The sequence below is a fragment of the Neoarthrinium moseri genome (assembly GCF_022829205.1).
Source record: "Neoarthrinium moseri strain CBS 164.80 chromosome Unknown scaffold27_Wmoseri_CBS_16480, whole genome shotgun sequence".
Taxonomy (NCBI): domain Eukaryota; kingdom Fungi; phylum Ascomycota; class Sordariomycetes; order Amphisphaeriales; family Apiosporaceae; genus Neoarthrinium; species Neoarthrinium moseri.
The window spans coordinates 17,396-39,025 of NW_026055141.1; the positions used below are offsets into that span (position 1 = coordinate 17,396).

Here is a 21,630-nt window from a genome sequence, read left to right on the forward strand (position 1 = left end):
CAAGCTTCGTGCGTGTTAAATTTTGTTGTCAGAGTGGTTCATATGCCCACTTCTATCTCACGAGCAGTACACCAAAGTTTTGCGGATATCCACCCTTGGCCCAGTTCCCGTACTAACTCTATATCTATACACGCTCTCCAGCACCAAACTCAAAATACTCGCTCTCCGAAAGGACCAAGGCCTACGTATTTAAAAACATGTGTCTATATAAGAATTCCGTCTTTTTACTTCTTCCCTTTCAAACACATTTCAATCGGTCACGCTCTTTCATCTCATTTCCCAACGTATACACCACAGCTCAAGATGGTCTCTTTTCGCTCTGTTGTGGCACTCGGTGCTATTTCCCTCTCTGCTGTATGTGTCATTCGTTCTTCCACGTTTACAATATCCATTTTCTTGAACTGACATATTTTCTAAAACAGGCCAACGGTCTCGCTATCGACAGTGGTGTCCCGCATGGGTACAAAATGGTCGAGCTCTCCTGGGAGGTCCGGCCTTTCCTCGACAACCGCACCGTCATTATCAACGGTACAGTCGAGCGCGTGTTCGACGAGCTGCTCGAGACAAACCCGCAGTACATGGCAGATTTCGCGGCAATGGGAGAGACGGCGACTACACCCTCAGCTGAGCCGGTCGATGCTCAGCTTTCCGGGAAGCTACCTCGTCCCCTCTGCGACTGGGGCAACCTTGGCGCAAAACCAGGTGTTATCAGAGAAGGTATCAGGTACTTGAGAACGATACTGGGTGCCCCAGCTCTGGGCCCTGGACCCCATGAGTGTGGCCAGGTATCGTGCTCCTTCTCCTCTGCCATAACGTGGTGCAACGACGTAAGTCAAAACCTGGGGACTCTCATCCCCCTCCTGCGTTTCTCCCATCTGAAATCCACGACCCGGTTCGCTAATATATTTGCCTTAGCGAAAGGAAAACAAGAAGCTAGAGTCCTTCTCCGACATCGCGGATCTGGCGCAGATCATCCTCGACAAGTGCGCCCAGCCCAACGGCCGCAGCGTTTACGGCAGCCAGACGTATTCCGACTACACGTGGTACGTACGCGTCCACGGCAGAGACGACCCGGACGGTCCGACCATCTGCCAATGAAACCTGGGTGGCGGCATTCGGAATCGAGCTTTTAGAGAGAGAGAGTAATGCATTGTCGCATCCAGGAGGACTTTTGTTGTTGTCTGGGATTGACAAAAAACCTTGGTTGGATGCAGTTTCGTATCGTTAGCTTGGAAATAAGCATATTATTCGTCATGGTTAGGAAGTACATAGTCATCCATCAATTCATCTGCGTCTCTCATCAAAGCATACTATCATTGCGCATCTAAGCCCGAAGTGCTTGCAAAGTCATCCAGGATTTACTCCTAATTCTGTGCCTAGAGTGCAACCTCGCAAAGGAATGTAGCCCCTGGATTCATACACCCTCCACGGGAACAGCCGCTAACCCAACGCGCAAGACATAGTTCGCTATAGATATTGGCGTGTATGGCGCAACATCGTCAGCAGTTTGTTTGTTGGTGTGTAATCCAACTGCAATAGCGCAACGCAAGACCGCAGTGAGATCAACAAGACACCTCGCCCACTGCTGCCAGAGCAATTACTTGATAAGCGCTCGTGTCGGCCACTACACGGAGTAGGGCGGCGGCGCCTCGTCGTCATCGTCGATGACCACATATACAGGCGGAGCGCCAGCGACGGGGTTTCGAGCTGCAGGAGTGCCACCACGGCCCCCAACCTGCCCAGACGGTACAGCACGAGCCGAAGGAGCAGGGCTACCAGACGAAGACGCCCGAGAGGGACCACTCCGGCTAGCCTGGCGAGGCGCGGAACGGGAACGTCTGGTGGGTGTACCTGCCGGGGTCTTGGCCCTGGCTCGCGCCGCCGTGGATCGGGGGGCACGCCGCGCAGAGCTCGTGCTCCTCCTGGTCGTCTTCGGCGCAGGCGTGGCGCGGGCCTTGCTGTCGCTACTGCCACCGCCGCCGCCCCGAGTAGCCGTCGCCTTGGGCGCCGTGGCCTCCCGCTCCCGCAGATTCCACTCCCTGCGCAGCTGGGCCTCGAGCCTGGTGATGCGGGCGGGGACGCGCAGCCCGCCGGCGCTGACGGCGTCGAAGAGGCGCATGCGGGCCACGGACTTGTTCTTGGACGGCGCCAGGCCGTAGTGCAGCAGCTGGGCCTCGTACCAGTGGGCCGGCCGCGCCTCGCCGCTGCCCGGCGTCTGGAAGTGCTTCTTGAGCTCGGCGACGGCCATGCGCTGGTGCCGGTTGGAGCCCGAGGCCTCGGCGAGGAGGTCGCCGTTGGCGTAGGCGAACTTGTCCTTCGTGACCGGAGGGATGGCGGCCGCCATGTCGGATGGCGAGGGTAGGAGGATGAGGTGGTGAGGAAACGGGGGCGTGTAGGAGTGATAGACAGGGTGAAAGGAGTGGAACGGCGAAGACTCGTGATGATAACGAGACACCAGCTTCAGAGCATGAAGGCGACTTCGGGATGGTGGGAGTCACGCTGGGAGTAGGATCAATAACCAGCAACTGTTGACTTCGATGGCTTGTTGCCTCTGGGAATGCCGTATAGAGTTTCCAGGGCGATGACGAAAGTCAGCTCATTGTATCCCCACGGCGATCGTCTTGCATGGAAGAAGAACCTGTCGTATGAACCAGTTGCTCACTTGAATGAGCTCGAGCGTAGTCCTGGAAAAAAATGCTTTCTCAGATCATGATCCTGTCTTATTGTCGGAGTAGTGTCGCATATGTGAGTCACCAGTATGACCTCCTTGGCAATTTGTTTGCTCTGACAAGTCGTAGCTTCGATGCGACTGTATCCTCAGAAGTCTTAACAAATTGCAAGATCAGGCTGACTACACGATGCTGTCAGTCTCCCAGGAGATTGAGTTGGGTTCGGCAACAACCATATGTAATGACTTTGTATACTTGTGTCACGGCTTGACGTAACCAATGCTATCCAGCCGTCTGTATCCATCATGCCACATGTGGTAGTGGGAGGAGCCTCTGGTCTTCGTATCATTCTCTCGCATCTCTGGACAAGCTTGATTATCAGGGGACGCCCCCTGACGGGTATGCAAGTTGACTTTATTTTGTCATGATTAGGTAGTTTCCAGGGTGGCATCTCCGTGCCCCGGGCCATTTTCTACATATGATCGTAAACTCCCAAGTCTAGATCAGAGCTGCTTTCCGGCCAAGTCCCAAGCAGCCATGCAATGAGTAGCCCTCCCAGACCCACCGTGTGAGAGGAGCATTCTGGTTTTTTGTACAAGTATACCCAACGCCTGCCCAAAGCGCTTTTTTCGTAATAATGGTACAAGGCTATATAGCTTAAGCAGCAACAACATGTTCGAACATCTCATCTCATCTGAATCCCGTCGTAAATCTACGCGCTCTTGACGACGCCGACCTTGGCGGCCCTCAGGATGCGGCCGTTGAGCTTGAAGCCCTTCTGCTGGACGTGGAAGACGGTGTTGTCCTCCTTGCCGGGCATGGGGGTCATGAAGGTGGCCTCGTGCTCGTTGGCGTTGAACTTCTCGCCCTCGGGGTCGAACCTCTCGAGGCCGTGCTTCTGCATGGTCTGCAGCATGAGGCCCTCGGTCATCTTGACGCCCTCGTAGAAGCTGGTCAGGTCCTCGTTCTTCTGCTCGGTGCCCTCGAGGGCCTTGAGCTTCTCCTGGCCCATGGTGAGGGCGCGGTCGAGGTTGTCGACGCTGTCGACCAGGTCCTTGGCGAACTTCTGGATGGCAAAGTCGCGGGCGGACTTCTGGTCTCTCTGGGCGCGGTCCTGGAGGTTTCGGAAGTCGGCGACGGAGCGCAGGTACTTGTCCTGCGGGCGAGTGAGTTAGCCGGGGCGATGCGAGCAGACGTGGGTGGAAGCAGGATCGGACTGTAGACGTACCTTCCAGTCGATGGCCTCCTTCTCCTTGGCCTCGAGCTTCTTCTTGAGCTCAGCTTCGGGGCTGGCAGGAGCCTCGGCGTCTGCAGCTTTGCCCTCCTCGCCCTCCTTCTTGGCGGCCGGCTCTGCCTGATCACTGTACCATCTCGACCTGGACAGCTGTGACGGAGCCAGGCGGACGGGAGCTGGCGAGAAGTGCGACGCTATCGAGGATCGAGCTGCGACTGCTCTGGTGCTCGGGCGGAGAGCTCTGGAGGAGGTGGACAGTGCTTGTCTGAACATTATGATTGTGCTAGAGGAGGAGGAGGAGGATGGGTAGATGTGCGTGAGTGGCAGGATGCAGGAGGTCGCGTGCGCAAGGTGGATAGCAGATGAGGGAGGTGAGAGATGAGGTACAGTATTGTGCTGGCGGCAATATAACAATAAGTCGCAACGGGCTGTATGAGCACCGGCGCTACTTGACCCATGCATTGAATTCAAATTTTTGGGAGCTCGGGACCTATCGGGACCCACCGCCCCAGCTGTCGCGGACTTATATCGGGCCTCTGTGCACCAGATCCCGGGGCCCGGGGGGAGGGGGGGGCTGGCAGGGGTCCTCCAGCAGGCAGGCTGGCAGGTCAAGTTGGTTGAGCCCAGCTGGGCTACGACTACCGGTACCTAAGCCACAGACTCATTCGCAAACTGGCGCTGGACAGCCGCAGCCTTGCAACGTAACGCCACAGCACCTGCACCAGAACCTGCAGCTCTGTGTGGCGCGGTGGCCCACCTTTAGCCGCGCGACCTTTAGCGACCTTGGGGTGTGGCTGTCAGCGGCCGTTTCTTTCAGCCTCGAAATCATTCACTTCACATTCCCGCCTGCCGACCAGACCGACTCCCTCTCCTGGCTCACCGCGAGCCCGTCGACGCCAGCCTTTCTCGTGCGCCTTCCCTGTTGCCGACGTTTCCCCATCTCGCCGACGTGCTCCTTGCGCGTGTGCGTGCCCCGCCCGTTGAGGCTCGTCAAGATGGACTACGACGCGATGGACATGGACACCGAGGCCTTGGGACCTGCGGTCAAGATCTCTGAAGTATGTGATGGTGGTTGCGGCCGTGCCTCTCCGATTTCTCGTCGTGGTCGTGGTGATGGAGAAGAAGGACAAGGAAGCTCACCTTTACCCACCGTCTAGGCCGATTCCACACACGTCAACTTCGAGCTGTCCAATGTCGACCTGTCCTTCGCCAACTCGTTGCGTCGCATCATCCAGGCCGAAGTCCCCACCGTCGCAATCGACCTGGTCGAGTTCATGGCCAACACGTCGGTCCTGGCCGATGAGTTCATCGCCCACCGCCTGGGCCTGATCCCCCTCGACTCCCGCAACATCAAAGACATGCCCATGGCCCGCGACTGCGACTGCGGTGGCCACTGCGACAAGTGTACCGTCATCCTGACTCTCCACGCTAAGTGCTTGGGCGACGAGATCATGAATGTGCACGCCAGCGACTTCAGCGTGAGCTCGGCCAGACCCAACCAGACCGTCGGAAACCCCATCATCACCGACCCCGAGGGTCTCGGCCCCTTGATCTGCAAGCTGCGCAAAGGCCAGGAGCTTCACATTGAATGCATGGCCAAGAAGGGAATCGCCAAGGAGCACGCCAAGTGGATGCCTACGTCCGCCGTCGGTTTCGAGTACGACCCTCACAACAAGCTGCATCACCTGGATCTCTGGTACGAGACCGATGCCGAGGCCGAATGGTATGTTTACACCCCACCGTGTCCCTGGGTTACGACCGAAGCTGGAATCCGTTGTCTAACCCTTCATCTAGGCCCAAGAGCAAGTATGCAGACTGGGAGGACCCTCCTCAGGAGGGAGAGCCGTTTGACTACGACGCTGTCCCCAACCGATTCTACTTCGAGGTGGAGAGCGCTGGCAACATCGACCCCGACGCCATCATCCAGCTTGGCATCTCCGAATTACAGCAGAAGCTCGCCAAGCTCATAACAGGACTAGGCGAGAAGTCCAACATCGATGATCAGTACGACGGCCCCCAGAGCCCCGGTGCCATGGACGACGGCGCCATGTATCAAAACGACGGCTATCAGACGGCGTACGGTAACGGCGGTGCGCAAAGCGCATGGGGTGGAGGTGCTACTGCCTACGGCACAACTCCTTATGGAAACTCTGGCCAGGGCGGCTGGAGCTAAATGTCCTTTTGTTGACACGAGAATTTGGATTCCATACCGGGCGGTCAAAAGCGTGGTGATTTGAGATGTAACATTCTCGCACACAGTGGGAGGCGTTCTGGAGTTGACGTCGAGTGGCTTCGACGACTGTTTCTGGTGGTTGATTGTGAAAAACGCGGGAAGCCCCCTGAACTTTCCCCCACCCGCCATGTATATCAGAGCAGCGAACAGTACGGAGGCTGGTGCCAGCGGTGGAGGCTGAAGTCTGGTTACCGGATCTCGGTAGGGACTCGGCAGGGCTGTTATGCGATCAGGAAATCAGCAGCCAGTGTATTGGTGAAAGACCAATCCTGCCTGCTTCTACTGAACGTAGAGGTCTGACCTCGAGGTGTGTATTGCGAAAGACGGGCAGCCTGGAAAGGCTCGATGGCAGCCAGCATCGTCGCAAACAATTAATGCACCATTTCCCAAATTTTTGGGGAAGTTCGAGGACGTAGCGCAACAGGAAAAACTAATAGCTGCATATGCATTCTGATCAATAAGAAGATGCATTGAACCAAATGACGTGCTGCTGGTGCTGTGAGCTCTATTCGATCCGTGCCCAAAAGAAACGCCGGCAACGATGCAAACGCATGCATATGCAAATAGGACCAAGGTTTCCCACCAACGCCCCGAGGTATATCCTCCTACTGCCCATATATATAAAACCCAGGCGTGTCTATCATGTGTCCTGTCCAATCGCCGTGTTGCCTGCTTTCCAAAAAGCCCCCGCGAGGGTTGGTTATCCCACACTAAGAATCCGGGATGCCCATGAGACGTCTATAGGTCGAGCGGTGTGCTTCTAGGAATAGGAATGTACAGATTGTTTGACTGCACACACTGGTTAGCGCCTTGTTCGTCCCATGGTGAGGGCAAACCCCATCCCAACTCCTCCCGTAGCATAATAAAACCTGGGGCCCGCTCGGACACAGGGGGGAAAAAAGGGGGGGGGGAAGAGCAGGAGTAACTTACGGTCCCAACCTCAGGAAACTGGGTACCCAGCCCTTGAACATCCAGCGCACGCCCTCCTGGGCCGTGATGTCGCGCAGCAGGGCGACGACGCTCTGGCCCTTGCCGCTGGCGCTCATGACGCGGCTCTTGATGACGTCGACGGGGCTGCAGACGGTGGTGGCGACGAAGCCGGCCATGAGCGAGGCGGCAAAGTGGGTGGTGGTGGTGTCGCCCATGGGGGTGTGCTGGATCAGGGCCGTCTTGATGGTGTCGTACGAGGCCAGCTGGCTGGCGTTCATGAGGGCGGCGCGCACGCTGTTGGGCAGGATGCCGCGGAACCACGAGGCGGCGCCCTCGTGCCGCAGCATGCGGAACATGCCGTCGAGGCCGTGGCGGTAGTGGCGGCGCTGGGCCTCGGGCAGGGCGCGGTCCTGCTGCATGCGCACGTTGGTCACGTCGGCGGCGTTGCCCGAGACGCCGCCCAGGAAGCCCGAGAAGGTCGACAGCCCGATCAGCAGCGGCAGCGACGGCTTGCCGTCGCGCGGCCCGTACCGCTGCTTCAGGTCCTCGTACACGCCGAACCGCACCGTCGAGTACGTCATCTGCCGCAGCAGCGACGCCGACAGCCCCGAGTACAGGCCCAGCAGGCCCTCGTTGCGCACCACGTAGCCGAAGGTGCCGATCATGGACTTGGGCGCGTCGCCGGAGCGCAGCTGAAGCCGGACCTTGACTGCAGGCTGGTGTCAGCGCGCTGTCTTTTTTTCTCGTCTCCTCCAAAGGGGAGGTAGGGGAGGGGGGGGGGGAGAAGAGGAGCCCGCGGAGCTGCTTACCCAGGTCAAGAGGATGCGTCACGCAGGCGGCCATACTACTGGCCGAGCCACCGAACCAGAAAGGGTAGTGAATCTGTTTCGGCAGCGGCTTCTTCTGTCTCTTTGGCTTGGCGGCCGGCGCGGCGTCCGTGGTCATGGTCGTCGTCGGCGCCGCGGCCGCGACGGGCACTGTCTCTTGGGAGGCCACCATCTTGCTTGTCATGCACACGGTCGGTTGCATGCCTCGCCGGAGGCGGGAGGAGAGAAGACGGTTGGAGAGGAGGAGAGGAGTGTTCGCGATATGTGGCGCGGCTCTCGGCTAGCAATTCGAACTTCTAGTACTGGCAGCCCAATTGGAACATGGCTTTTCTCTGCTCTGCTTTCCGGTTGTGGGCTCAGAGTTTTTTTTTTTTCTCTTTTAATCAAGGTTTGCGTATACGGCTTGCACGGCACGCCTGCGCCATAGAATAAGAGATGTTTCGCGACAAGACAGGAAAGGCTGCAGGGCGAGGCTCGGTCCAGGAGGGCAGTCGGAGAAGAAGCAGTGGTGCCAATGGCGCGGGGCTGAAGAGCGAGGCAGGACGGGACGGAGATAATAAGGCTGTCGCGCGCGGAAGGCGGAGCGAGGTGACGACGTTATCGGGGGCGCGCCGGTCGTAAATTTTTGAGCGGTTTCCCGAGGCGCGGCAGCAAGAGACGGGTGACGGCCGACGCCCACGGGCTGATCGTCGACTCAACCTTGGGAGAATCCCACTTTTCTGCACGACTGGATGCCGTTGACGCAGGGCGCTTGCAGAATGCCAGAAAAGCTTGCTCGACGAACGGCTCGCAGTGCGCAGTAATAAGTTCCGAGCCAAGGTTGCTGGAGAATCAGAGGTAAAGCCACCATGATGGAATCCCGTCCTTTGCCGGCGTCATTGTGCAGATGCAGATTGTTGTGCAGACCCCCCCCCCCCCCCCCCCCCCTCCCCGGCTTGCCGCAATGGGAAGAGTGAGCGAGGCCCTGGTAAGACCCTGGCCAGGATCCTGGTGGTGCTAAGCCCAGGGGCTCTCATTGGCTGTAAAGACTATCATAGTACCATACGATGCTAAAGGCGGCTCCGACACGCCGGAACGAACCGAGTCGGCCGTGCTGGGACCGTGGAGAGCTTCTTGGATTTTTCGCGACCACATATCAGCGTCCTCACCCCCCGGCGACCAGGCTCAACATGCGGTCGACCCGGCTCAATGCAGCGTATAGCTGCTTAAGGAGCATCTCTTGGGCCAGTTCGCCCTGTTTGACGGCTCCTTGCAGGGCTTGGACCGCGCAGAGGAGGACACTGTCGTCAGGTCAGTTTCCAGCGAGGTGGTCCCACGGCACGGCACTGCTTGCTTGCTACCCAGAGAGCTCCGATTCTGATATATAGCACAGCACATCCAGCCACGACTCCCGCGAAACCCGCACAGCCACCGACCCAGTCCTCCGTCGACATCAATGGCGCCAGCTACAAGACCGACTCCTGGTTCAACACGCCCCCCAACATCATTGCAAACGTCCCGCGCCGCTTGCATCTCCAGAAGGACCACCCCGTCTACGTGACGCGCCAGATCATCGAGTCCGTCTTCCCCGCGCCCACCTACAAGTACCACAACACCTTCGACCCCGTCGTCACCACCCACCAGAACTTCGACTCGCTGGGCTTCCCCCTCGACCACCCGGGCCGCGCAAAGTCCGACACCTACTACGTCAACGAGTCGACCCTGCTGCGCACCCACACCTCCGCCCACCAGGCCGACCTCTTCCGCGCCAACCTGTCGCCCGGCTACCTGATCAGCGCCGACGTCTACCGCCGCGATGAGGTCGACCGGAGCCACTACCCCGTCTTCCACCAGATGGAGGGCGCCCGCAGCTGGGACCGCGCTAATGCCCCGGGCGGCGACGTCGCTGCCGCCGTCTGGTCGGACCTAGAAAAACTGCCGACTCACGCCATGAAGGTCGAGGACCCCAACCCGCCCTTCCACGCCGAGCGCAACCCCCTGCAGGACGACCACCACTCGGCCGCCGAGGCCGAGGCCATCGGCGCCCATCTGAAGCGCAGCCTCGAGCTCATGGTCGTCGAGATCTTCAGCCGCGCCGCCCGCGCCGCCAAGAGGGCCGATCCCGACTTTGTCGACGAGCCGCTGCGCGTGAGATGGGTCGAGGCCTACTTCCCGTTCACGAGCCCGTCCTGGGAGCTCGAGGTCTACTACGGCGGGGATTGGCTCGAGGTGCTGGGCTGCGGTGTGGTCAAGCAGGACCTGTACATCAATGCCGGCGTGCCGAACCAGCTCGGCTGGGCCTTCGGCATCGGGCTGGAGCGAATCGCCATGCTGCTCTTCCAGATCCCCGACATCCGCCTCTTCTGGTCACAGGACCCGCGCTTCTCCAACCAGTTCGTCGGCGTGTCGGACAACCTCGACTCGCTCAAGCGCTTCGTGCCCTTCTCCAAGTACCCCGGCTGCTACAAGGACGTATCGTTCTGGCTCAAGTCCACGTCGGCCGCGGGGGGTAGCACCAAAGCCAACGCCCATGGCTTTCACGAGAATGATCTCATGGAGATCGTCCGCAGCGTCTGCGGGGATGTCGTCGAGGACGCCAAGGTCGTGGACGACTTCACGCACCCCAAGACGGGCCGCAGGAGTCTATGCTACCGCATAAACTACCGCAGCCTTGAGCGCACGCTGACGAACACCGAGACCAACGAGCTTCACGACCGGCTTACGCAGGCCCTGGTGGAGAAGCTTGGGGTTGAGATTCGATAGCTCGTCCGTGGTATATCACGATGAGATCTGAGCGACAAGCTACGACTCAACTTTTGTAATTCACAACGAGACGGCAGTGTCCATTCATCTGCATGTAAGACTAGAGTTATGTAATACTAGGCATTCCGGTAGCAAGCCTGGAGCCGCCGTGTGCATTTAGCGAAGGATCCGGAGTGGCAGGACTCTGCGTCTGAGCGCTGGATGGCGGAATCACTTTTTTTTCGCCACTACCATGCCATTGCTTTAACCCTGTGCACGGCGGAAGTCCCGAATTATTTACCAACCCCCGACCTGAGGCCCTGCCGGGCGGCTTTCGCATTCTCAAGTCTCACTTGCTGCTGTGGAAGACCTTTAGCAGTGTAATCTATCAAAGTGGTACTTGGCGAGTGGACCAGTATCTTCTGACTCGCCAATATGTCGACAGTCATCTGCAAGCATCGTGTGAAGTGTCCGAATCAACTGGTTGTGGGTTTGATGACATTGAAGACTTCTATGACTTGACCTTTCATAGTGAGAGCCAGCTCGAGATTTGCAGTTGGCAGGTCTAGGTTTATACCAATTGGTCTAAGACGTTGGGATCAGTACCTTGGAGCCAGTCAAGATATTTTGACAGGTGAAACATTGAATAATTCGTGAATACTACCACCCTTTAGATCTGACACTATGGATCAGCGAAATGTCCCGAGCGTTTGCAACGAAATAAATTTTTGTACACTTGGCTTTGGGTTGCATCCCGCCTCCTGCCACCTTGCTGGCAAGACACCAACGCGGCTTAACTCCTCGGTTGCCCCAAACCCTATCGACACGCGAGCGTAAGAAAGGGGGGATTAGCGCAAAGACTTTCCGTCGTCGTTCAACAGGCCATAGCCGAGTGCTCTGTTATATTGAAGCACACCATAGGACTTTCAGGACAGCTCGATATGGGACATGATACACCGCTCACTTGACAGAAAATATCATGAATAATGTAAAATTTCGATAGTCTTGCAAATATGGGACACGAACTCAACAACTCAGGGGGTGTGAGTGACTAGGGACAATAGAAGACTCTGAGATCGGTGATGGTCATTCAGACAGGATGATCATGCCGTTGTTGCACGTCCGCCATATGGCTGTACCATAAGCGACGAGGGGCTAAGGTGGCTAGTAATAGACAATGTACTCTGATGTGTTTTGGCCACTTACTTGATGATTCTGTCAAGTACTAGTGGAGGTCGAGCTGTGCAAGTTCCGGAAATACTACAAGGACATCATGGGCCCTGCCACGCCTGCATGCCATAACACCGTGTTATCCACCGATCGTCGAAGATCCACATCTTAAGGTTAAAGCAACCCTCGCTGTTGGGGAAGCTCGTGTTTCTGGCAACGACGAGCCAGTGGCATGCGGTCAACATTTTGGCGTCGTGCTTCATACACAGTCTTTGATGTTCCGCAAGAGCTAGCCTGGAGTCGCTTTGTGGAGCCACGATGACTTCACAGGAGCCAGCCGTCCAGGATGTGGCCAATCTCATTCAGTATTCTCGATCTCCACATATTTAGCCTCTGAGCACTAGTTAGCAACTTAGTAAGGCCGCATATCGGCGACCTCACGGAGGCACAAGATCCCGAACGCTAGCCTCTAAGTAAAGTCATCATTTTGTCAGGGTCCTATTCCCACAATGATGCAACTCACTTGACTGATCGTCAAGGGTGTCATAATCACTTCGAAGACTTCGGCGACCACGATGAGGGATCATTGTAGGCTGCGATAGATCTCAAAAAACAATACTTTTACCATGTCCGGGGATATCTGCCAAATGTTTATTTCAACAGGGAGGACAAAGAAGGAATGTTACAGTTAGCCATCCGCTGGGGTCTTTCCGAGTGTTGGTGGTGCCAGAGCCTATGATCGCCTGTTACAGCTCATTGGGATCCGCACGCTATAGTCCATCCATCTTCGCGTTCATTGGGTTGGTGACAGGGTGCCGTAGCCGGCATGTAGAGTGATACCACTATATGTCACTAACCACGAATATGTTCCTAGCTCCAGGGAATCACATGAAGACATCCTTTGGTCAGAGGCATGATTTGCCGCGTTACCCATCATACTGTCATGGTAACACTATGTTGGCCACAATGGACGTTGGACTCAATGTTGTTACGCTGTTTCATTCCATTTGTTTGAAAACATTCTTCAGATTCACTGCCCCGGATTCCGTGTGGGGAAAGAAACACATTGTCATCATCACATCAACTGCCCACCATCTTTGGTGGTTAGGCAGATCTGGGCACATGCCTAGTCAAACTCGGCGACCCTGTAAGTTTAATCGGGGAGGCATCCGCTCCAACACACTTCTTGTCCCTCCTTCTTGTGAAAGTAGCTATTATCGAGGTCGATCTGTCTATCTTACACATTGAAGTGCTGAGAACTTTGCTAGGTCGGCGCACCAGACACTAGTACTGGTAGTCATAGATATTGCAGGGGTATAATATCTGACTTTCAGGGGCATAGCAAAGAACGGGCCAATCGGCAAGACGCAGTCCGTCTGGCGGGTAGGCCCGAGCCGCTAATTGGCTTTGTTAGTATATAGCTTTGCAGATCGCGTATTGTATTGAGATAGAAGTGCCTTCTCCGCTCAATGTGACGGTGAAATTAGCGTCAGCCAAGAATAGACTAGAGCAGTCTATTCAAGATCACCTTCGGATAGTTGGCCAATAGTTTGTGTGCATTTTTGTGACACATCGACATCGTGGAGTTTCCTCCAGCCATACAGAGGAGCTTCAAGCTCTATTCAATTCAAACACTGGACTTAAGTCTATCGGGTCCCAAGCGGCATGTTCACCTGTGACGTAATTAGACAGCGCTCAAAATTTCAGTAGTATTCAGCTGGCCGAAGACGAGTACGCTTTTCCATATTCACCTGAAGCTCTCTTTCAATAGCGGCCGATCACTCGAAGTGGATCAGTCTACTCATGGAGCCTCGAGGGTTGATCAGGGTTCAGCTTGCTATGTCTGTCATTTAGCTACTCCAAATCTTTAAAGAATTGAGAGATACCATTGACGAGATAGTTGCTTCAAGAGAATATAAATACGTAGTTATCTTCTTCCCAAAAAGCACTGCATTATCCAATCCTCACACACCAACATTCATCAGCAATTTCCCACACCTCAGTACCCCTTACACCGAATACTTCTACGAAACATGTTCGCTTCAAAGATCATCAGCGTGGCATTGTCCCTTTTCGCCACGTCAGCATTGGCAATTACTCCTGCTGATGTGGTGAACAACATCAACATGCTGACTGAGAAGTCTCAGGCTCTGCAAGCGCCAGCACAGAGCTTGACAATCGTCAACGGGCCGCTCGTCGTTGCCGGCCAAGGGCCCTTCCCTCAGATTATCACCGGCTTCACCGACATCGTATCTACTGGTTCTGCCGCCCTGGCATCGATGCAGGGAATGGAACCGATCCCCGCCGGCACTGAGTCTGACGATGTCTTCGATGCCTTCCGCGAGGTGAGTATTCTCTACTGTTGGAGAAACAGGCCTAACGAATGCAACAGTTCGTACGCATCCACCAGCAACTCTTGAACATCCTCATTGGTAAGGCCGGTCTTTTCCAGACTGTACCTTTCATCGGGGCTCCCGTTGCTGCAGTGCTACGTCAGATCGAGGCAATCGTCGACGTAAGAACTTGTCCCTCCTCCCTTTGATAAAAAATGTTCTCGGCTAATCTCTAGTAGACCCTCGCCTTTGCACTCATTGATCAGGTTGAGAGTCGTGCAACCGATCTTCAAAACCAGGCTGGATCTCTTGGAATGACTGTTCAGACTGCAATTCAACAATACGAGGGCCTCCAGCTCTCCTAGTCGGGGTTTTATTGCCTTGTTTATAACCAGTGATCTAAGGGACGATGGAGATCAAAATAGTGAGAGAAGGAGACGTCGGGGTGGGATGTTGAGAGCGTTACTTTCAAGTGTAATGAGCATGAGCCTAGCCATGCTTAGGAACACTTAATTGGAAGTGTAATGAAATAGTTGCAGCTAGTCAATCTCCAAAATTGACTACAAATATGTTTGCAGAGCTTAAAATAAGTACTTATACGTAAATCTGACTCGATGAACATGGAAATGCTTATGTACCTCGCTATATGATTCTTTTTCAAGCATCTATCATTGCAGTCGGGTTTGTAGTCCACCTTTGTATCTTATTGCATACAGAGACATCTTGCCGGTAGCGCAAGGTATTTGCTATTCACCCGAGCAATACTATATAATCATCGGAGGACACTGTTTGGAAACGTGTGCGAACTACTGCTCAAAGCCTAATGGCGACTATGAACCGGTTTGCAATTTGATATCAAAGTATTCTGACCTCTACAAAATTGCTGTCGGCCTGTCTCAACCCGATACAAATCTTCAAGATGGAGCGCGGCTAAAATTGAACAACTAGTGTTCCAGAAAAGGGAAACCTCGCAACCTAGATCGCTCTATAAGACCTGAATTGTGCAAAACAGTGCATCTGACACGTTTTCAACCTGTGCCTAGCATCTTCAATAGTTTCCGTTCTGCATCGTTTTGGCTTGTATCTTAGGTCATGTTGCCACAATCAAGTACTCCTCAGTAGTAGAGCGATCTGGCGCAGGGAATCACATGAACATTTGCGACACGCCAATCGCCTCTGTTGACTCGCGAGGTTTTCTACAATGTCACAATTGAGACTTGCCTTGTGGACAAAGAGGGGAAATACGTACATGATTGTAGCCATGTTACGGATGACAGTGGGTATATGTCTCGCGATTAGCATCACCAATGTGAACTCCCTTGCAGATATGTTGTACATTACCTAGATGCATCGCATCTAGGTAGCTTTAGTCCCCGGGACTTTATGGCGTTAGCTGTATGGCAGGGCTCCTTGGAGGTTGTTGACCCCTTGCAGGCTGTTCTATTCCTATAGGCTTGCCAGTCGAGCCACGCCGGCCTCTGTGGGCCAGATCATGCAAGGGGGCATACAGCGTTCTCTAATCCAGGGCCCTGCTGCCCCCATTTCCCGCTCGGCAGCTCCGGCTTACTTGGTTCTGTTGGCCCCTCCACCTGCTGCGTATGTCCATCGTTTGTGCTGCTTTCTTGCACGGCGAAATACACCCACCCAATCTATAATTATCAGAATGGCTTTTCGACCTTCCTTTGCTCGTGCCTTCCGCAGCCCGACGATGAATACTGCTCAAAAGCCAAATTGCCGCCTGAGACTACGGCATCGAACACCTTTCTTACATTTCGTTGCTTGGTCTTGCAAGCCATCACCAGCTGCGTCCATCACCGTCTTTTCGGGGAATTTTCAAACGCACCATACAGCTTCCCAAGGTAAAGCAGCCATGGTGTCGCCTCAGAGCAGCACTGGAGCGTTAGTAGCAAGTTCCTTGTGGCGTTAATTCGCTTGAAGAAGAGCACCAAACTGACCTTCCCATAGCTACACGACCGCGTTCGCCCTGTTCGAGGCTCTCTGGGAAGTAAGTCCTACCAGGCTCCTATCAGTAAGTCCAAGTCTTACTTTCATTCAAAGGCGGGAATCACGGCATGCTTCGTCAACGTCGGATCTGATCACCCGTCCATTATCGAGGCCATCGTCAAAGGCAAGAGAGAACGGCCTAATTCCTGGCCCCGGATGATTACGTGCCCTTCCGAGATCACTGCCATATCGATGGCTGATGGCTATGCACGAGTCTCAGGACGACCACAGGCTGTGCTTGTGCACGTCGACGTTGGTACACAGGCTCTGGGTCAAGGTGTTCATAACGCAAGCATCGGCCGCGCCCCGGTCTTCATTTTTGCAGGCCTCTGTCCATATACCGAATCTGGAGAGCTCCCCGGCTCACGGACTGAATATATGCATTGGCTGCAAGAAGCGCCAGATCAGAAAGCTATTGTGCGACAATATTGCAGGTATACAGGTGAAGTCCGTACTGGGCTCAACATTAAACAGACCATTGGGCGCGCCCTTCAATTTGCAGAAAGCACGCCTAAAGGCCCTGTATACATCGCTAGCGCACGAGAGGTTCTGGCTCAAGAAATTCCGCCGTATTCACTGGATCACGATCAATGGGTGCCGATCGGGCCGAGCGCACTTCCAGCCGATGCTGTTCACGATATCTGTACAGCGTTAGTCCAAGCTGAACGCCCACTGGTCATTACAGGATACTCTGGCCGCGATCGACGAACACCAGAACTCCTCGTCGCCTTAGCCGACCTACTTCCTGGTATACGTGTACATGACACGGGAGGGAGCGATGTATGCTTCCCTTTCTCCCATATCGCGTCCGAAGGCTTCCGCCTTAGCTACGACGAATGCACGAAAAATGCGGATATGATCTTATTACTTGATTGCGATGTCCCCTGGATCCCCTCTCGCAACCCGCCACAAAAGGGTGTTAGGATATATCACGTGGATATTGATCCCCTCAATCAACAGATTCCCGTATCCTTCTTCCCTGCACATGGACGCTGGAAAGCCGACAGCTTCACTGCACTAACACAGTTAGTCAACTGCATAAAGAGTCACGAATCTTTGGCGATTCAAGATCCCAAGTTTGCAGCTCGCAAAGTTGCCCGCGCCGAAATCCATAAGGCTCGCCTAGCGAATATTGCTTCTCAACCTCGGTTAGGTGACTCGGAACCATTAGACGCACACAACATTGGGAGTCTTCTCAAGAAAATACTCCCGGACTCCACAACATTTGTTATCGAAGCAGTCACAGCTTCCCAGATATTACACGATCAGTTGCAGCCCAGCCGAGCGGGAAGCTGGATTAATTGTGGTGGAACAGGTATCGGATGGAGCAATGGCGCGGCGCTAGGCGTCCAGATGGCACTCACAGATTTAGAGAGTAAGGGTGAGCGCAAGCAAGGACTTGTGTGCCACGTTGTCGGTGATGGAAGTTTTATGTGTGCAGCACCCTCCAGTGCGCTATGGGTCGCCAGCAAATACGAGATTCCAATCCTGACGATTGTCTTAAACAACGGCGGTAAGTCATAGTGCCTCTTTCCTTGCTCTTCTAGAAAAACTGAACCCAATTTTCCTATACCGAACCCGCTGACGCTTCTTGCTCTTCAGGCTGGAAAGCTCCCCGAAACTCGACGGAGCTTGTATACCCCACTGGTCTAAGTACATCCGCCTCCGACGACGAAGTTAACGTTTCCTTCCGTCCAACACCCAATTATGCTGCTTTGGCCGAGGCAGCGACCGGTTCTGAGGTAAACTGGGGGGGCCAGACACAGCCACAAGGCTGGACAAAAGGCGTACGAGCGAGAACGGTGAAAGATCTGAAGGAGGCGCTTCAACTTGCGTGTTCGAGGGTAGTCAGAGAACGGAAAGGGATGCTAGTTGAGGCGTTGATGTAGCTTGCTTCATATCACAACAATCTTTAGTCCAGTGACAACCTGGTGTTCCCCCTTTAGTGGCCAAATGAGAGAAATAACTGTGGCAGTTGCTTCAATCAGCGTCTTCAACCGTTATCGAAGCCTGTAAACTTCGTTGCGAAAGCCTTAACCGTAACTTGAATAAAGTGGGTCGCCCATAAATGCATGCTAATTACATGGAAACCGTGTCGGCGATTCACCTGATATTGCGCCAGGCAACACTACGCTATACGTCTATTACTAGATGAGCGGAACTGTAAATCAATCGTGTAGCTCCATTGATTGGCTGCTTCCGCGTGTACTTGGCCCTTCGGGACATCGGGCTCTTATGCCTTCTTAAGTCTGCGTTCCTCCCCGATGCACAATCCATTTTCCTTCTCACCTTGTCACTGGTCGGCATTCGATGTAAGGCAGCAGCTTGCCGATAAACTGCTAGGTGGCTATAAATCTCTGCATTCCGGTCTTAGTTTAGCCTGATCTGAACTTTTATGTCCCTTCAAACCACCTACAACGTCTGACGCGAACGGACACTAGGGTGGGCGTGGGAAGGGTGGGTTGAAGGAACATGGCCGGCCGTTTCCAAAGTCAAAGTCAGCGATAAGTAGAAGTGGATCTTGTGGGCTGACTTTTCATCACGCTTAATTTCATTCTCGTGCAAGAAATTGCCCGTCCTGAAATTTACGGAGAACAGATAAGCCGGCAACTACCATGGAGAACATATTGATGCTGTATTTGTTGGATTGTACATTTGGGGCTCCAGTGAAGGATTTGCCGAAGCGGTCGATAAGCATATGAGATGGAACCATCCTATTGCAAGCTACACAAGGCAGCCAGTAAGGTGGCTGGGAAGTCGGTATTTCTGAACGAGAAGTGTTGCAGTAAGAATAGCGAACTAACCCTAAATATATATATATATATATATAACCCAAGAGGATCAACGATTGTTCTCAATGCTCTGGAACATGGGTGATCCCTCCGATGTCTTCTGCTGATATCTCCATGTCCTTAGCATAGCCGGAAAAGGATACCTTCCAATTTCTCGAGTTCCTAGGTCGAAGCTCAACAGTGATATCTAAGTCCGGAATCGGCATAGCATTCACCATTGGCGACTTGGCCGTCGAGGGCTGGGCCCATTTGCCGTCCACCGGGTGGAGATCGAGCCGCAGAACGACTAGAGCTGTGAACATCAAAATCTCAGTGGATGCAAAATGCCGCCCAGGGCACAGCGTCGTACCCCCACCAAATCCGCGGAAAGCCACTGGATTGACACGCTTGACACCTGGCTCGCGCATGAAACGCTTGTGATTAAACTCATCCACCGTATGGCCCCAAACGGCACGGTTGGTATGTTGTACCTTTGACGGCATCATGATAGTGCTTCCCTTCTTGAGGAGATACTTGCCGTCAAGCCGATGATCCTCCATGGCTATTCGAGTGGCCGTGCTGGTGGAGTGGATACGCATCACTTCCTTAAACGTGGACAACAGGAGCGGGCAAGACGATTTGACATGGGTCAAATCAATCATATAGTTACCGTCCTTATCTTCGCACACGCCTTGAAGCAGCTCATATCTGATGTCTTGAAGGACTACCGGGTCGGAAAATACGTGGTAGATAACCCAAAACGTTGCCGGCAGTGTGTTTGCGAGGATAGCCTGACTACCACCGATTTCAATTCGTGCAGTGTCTTCAAGGGAGATTCCAAAGTCTTCGTTAATCTTGACACGAGCCTTGACTAGCTCAGAGCCTTTCTTATATAAGCCCTCGTCGAAATAGCGCTCCCAGACTTTCACCATATATTCGCGTGCTTTGAAACTCTTCCTGGCGAAGATGCGAGGATATATGTTTAAAACAAACATCATAATATGTGGCTCAAATGTGCTTTCATAATTAATTAGTAGTCACACTTGCTTCGTGAAGTCATTTGAGACTTACTACCAAGCCTTCTCCATAGCAGGGTCGCGAAAGGGGTTCCCGGGTCCATACACACCTTCGGTGGAAGCTAAGAGTAGCTCGTGACGAACCCATTCGAACATTTTGACGGTTGTCGATCCACTTCTGACCCAGGTATCCAAAGACTGAGTGATAACTTCGATTGACCTTGTGTTGAGGGCGTCCAGACCAGGTCCGGCACTCAGAGCGGAATGAATATACTTGGGGAAATTCATTAGATAGCCCGTATCATTCGTCACGTCGCCCCCTATTATTGCATTGGTGTCTTTGCTCACACCAAAGACATTGACAGCTACGATCGCCTCTAGGGCGGTGAAGGATAGCTTTCTAAATTGATTCTGGATCGGCGTTAGTAGCGAGGGGGAGTTGACGATGTAAAGCCGCGAGCCCGGCATCCGCAACGTGTATATTGGCAGGTTGTATTTGTCCCTGGTGACCACGTTATCATCAGATCCGCCCCCCAAATCAACAAGGGGATGTGGCAGGGACACACCTCATCAAATGGTAGAAGCTTCCACCTTTGGAAGCCAGGTTGACCATCGGTGTGACAAAGGGCACAGCATCACTTATTGACGGCGGCTCCTTTGCATCCTGGGTGAGTCGGAGAAGGGTGACCAGAAAGACGTAGGTGGCCGCAACGGCGCCTATGACTACAGCGAGGTTGAATCCCATGCTGGACATATTCCTGCTCCTCCGGGTGCTTGGGGTCAATCAATGACGAGCTTTGACTGATATGAGGGTCTGGTATCCTATGAGGTAGTTTTTACGATAGAGTACGAGACAATAGTGGGTTGAGCAAGCCGTCATTGAGCGATTTTGCCTCTAGCCTTGGGAAGTTGCCAGCGGTGAGATCGGCGAGCCTCAGGGAAGAAAAAGAAAAGAAAATGTTGGCCAAAAGCAATAACGCGTTATGTTGATGCTTCTGCAGCCGCAGGCAAAGCAAGGGAGCTACCTAGCTCTGGGGATCAATTATCCACCACTATCTACGGACGCTAACTACTGAGGTGCAGCCGTCAACCAGAAGATGAGATTGTCTGCATTGAACACTCGTTTTCTACGTAGCGGCAAAGACTTAATCAGCCCGGCTCAATAACTCATAGATATTACTGATAGTCAATCACGACAAAATGTAATCAGTTACCCTTCAGCTTCGCATAAAATGTTTCTTGACATCGAGCCACAAGTCAAGAGCCGGGTAGATGCGCAATGAAAATTGAGTCTTCCCGAAAAACTGCTCTATCATCATAGGCATTAGGATAGCTACTCTCCAAGCTTAGCCCGGAAGAAGAGTTGCAGCAATTTGAGGGCCTACACCGGACCCATATGGATACGACGGCCTGTAGAATGAAAACACCAATTGCTTTGCAAGTATCTATTGTGACGAGATTCTCTTCCATAATTAGCAACGCGTTTTAACGACAATATATGACCACTTTCTCGACATCCTTTCATATCTAAGCGACCCACGTAGTTGGGACTATAATCGCGTATTTTCTGTTAGTTTCATGTAGTCGGCTCCATTGTCGGGGCAGTGTGTAGAACTACTTGGAAACTGACTCAAGTATCGTATAACGACCATCGCATTCCAGGTATTATTGGCTACCAATGAATCGTACGGGGCGATACAAAGTGAGTTTGACAACCGCAAG

General features: G+C 53.8%; 9 protein-coding genes across 9 annotated transcripts; 5 read left to right on the top strand and 4 right to left on the bottom strand.

The window, feature by feature from the left end:
- Window positions 1–303: 303 nt before the first annotated feature.
- JN550_007161 (uncharacterized protein) lies at window positions 304–1,098 on the top strand (the record flags this gene model as incomplete). Its single annotated transcript, XM_049318980.1, has 3 exons — window positions 304–354; window positions 423–827; window positions 916–1,098. The coding sequence occupies 3 exons, from the start codon at window positions 304–306 to the stop codon at window positions 1,096–1,098; spliced, it is 639 nt and encodes a 212-aa protein (XP_049170735.1).
- Window positions 1,099–1,624: 526 nt separating this feature from the next.
- JN550_007162 (uncharacterized protein) lies at window positions 1,625–2,344 on the bottom strand (the record flags this gene model as incomplete). The annotated part of the gene is made up of 1 exon (XM_049318981.1): window positions 1,625–2,344. One exon carries the CDS (start codon window positions 2,342–2,344, stop codon window positions 1,625–1,627), a length of 720 nt encoding a protein of 239 aa, XP_049170736.1.
- Window positions 2,345–3,381: 1,037 nt separating this feature from the next.
- On the bottom strand, window positions 3,382–4,176 carry JN550_007163 (uncharacterized protein; the record flags this gene model as incomplete). The annotated part of the gene is made up of 2 exons (XM_049318984.1): window positions 3,382–3,825; window positions 3,898–4,176. 2 exons carry the CDS (start codon window positions 4,174–4,176, stop codon window positions 3,382–3,384), a joined length of 723 nt encoding a protein of 240 aa, XP_049170737.1.
- Window positions 4,177–4,898: 722 nt separating this feature from the next.
- JN550_007164 (uncharacterized protein) lies at window positions 4,899–6,076 on the top strand (the record flags this gene model as incomplete). The annotated part of the gene is made up of 3 exons (XM_049318985.1): window positions 4,899–4,961; window positions 5,061–5,626; window positions 5,698–6,076. 3 exons carry the CDS (start codon window positions 4,899–4,901, stop codon window positions 6,074–6,076), a joined length of 1,008 nt encoding a protein of 335 aa, XP_049170738.1.
- Window positions 6,077–6,846: 770 nt separating this feature from the next.
- On the bottom strand, window positions 6,847–8,065 carry JN550_007165 (uncharacterized protein; the record flags this gene model as incomplete). Its single annotated transcript, XM_049318986.1, has 3 exons — window positions 6,847–6,925; window positions 7,067–7,775; window positions 7,876–8,065. 3 exons carry the CDS (start codon window positions 8,063–8,065, stop codon window positions 6,847–6,849), a joined length of 978 nt encoding a protein of 325 aa, XP_049170739.1.
- Window positions 8,066–8,836: 771 nt separating this feature from the next.
- JN550_007166 (uncharacterized protein) lies at window positions 8,837–10,635 on the top strand (the record flags this gene model as incomplete). The annotated part of the gene is made up of 3 exons (XM_049318987.1): window positions 8,837–8,860; window positions 9,095–9,183; window positions 9,261–10,635. The coding sequence occupies 3 exons, from the start codon at window positions 8,837–8,839 to the stop codon at window positions 10,633–10,635; spliced, it is 1,488 nt and encodes a 495-aa protein (XP_049170740.1).
- A 3,182-nt stretch (window positions 10,636–13,817) lies between these two features.
- On the top strand, window positions 13,818–14,482 carry JN550_007167 (uncharacterized protein; the record flags this gene model as incomplete). The annotated part of the gene is made up of 3 exons (XM_049318988.1): window positions 13,818–14,129; window positions 14,177–14,299; window positions 14,357–14,482. 3 exons carry the CDS (start codon window positions 13,818–13,820, stop codon window positions 14,480–14,482), a joined length of 561 nt encoding a protein of 186 aa, XP_049170741.1.
- Window positions 14,483–15,987: 1,505 nt separating this feature from the next.
- On the top strand, window positions 15,988–18,010 carry JN550_007168 (uncharacterized protein; the record flags this gene model as incomplete). The annotated part of the gene is made up of 4 exons (XM_049318989.1): window positions 15,988–16,016; window positions 16,083–16,122; window positions 16,176–17,634; window positions 17,724–18,010. The coding sequence occupies 4 exons, from the start codon at window positions 15,988–15,990 to the stop codon at window positions 18,008–18,010; spliced, it is 1,815 nt and encodes a 604-aa protein (XP_049170742.1).
- Window positions 18,011–18,975: 965 nt separating this feature from the next.
- JN550_007169 (uncharacterized protein) lies at window positions 18,976–20,653 on the bottom strand (the record flags this gene model as incomplete). Its single annotated transcript, XM_049318990.1, has 3 exons — window positions 18,976–19,909; window positions 19,964–20,410; window positions 20,475–20,653. The coding sequence occupies 3 exons, from the start codon at window positions 20,651–20,653 to the stop codon at window positions 18,976–18,978; spliced, it is 1,560 nt and encodes a 519-aa protein (XP_049170743.1).
- Between the last annotated feature and the right edge of the window lie 977 nt (window positions 20,654–21,630).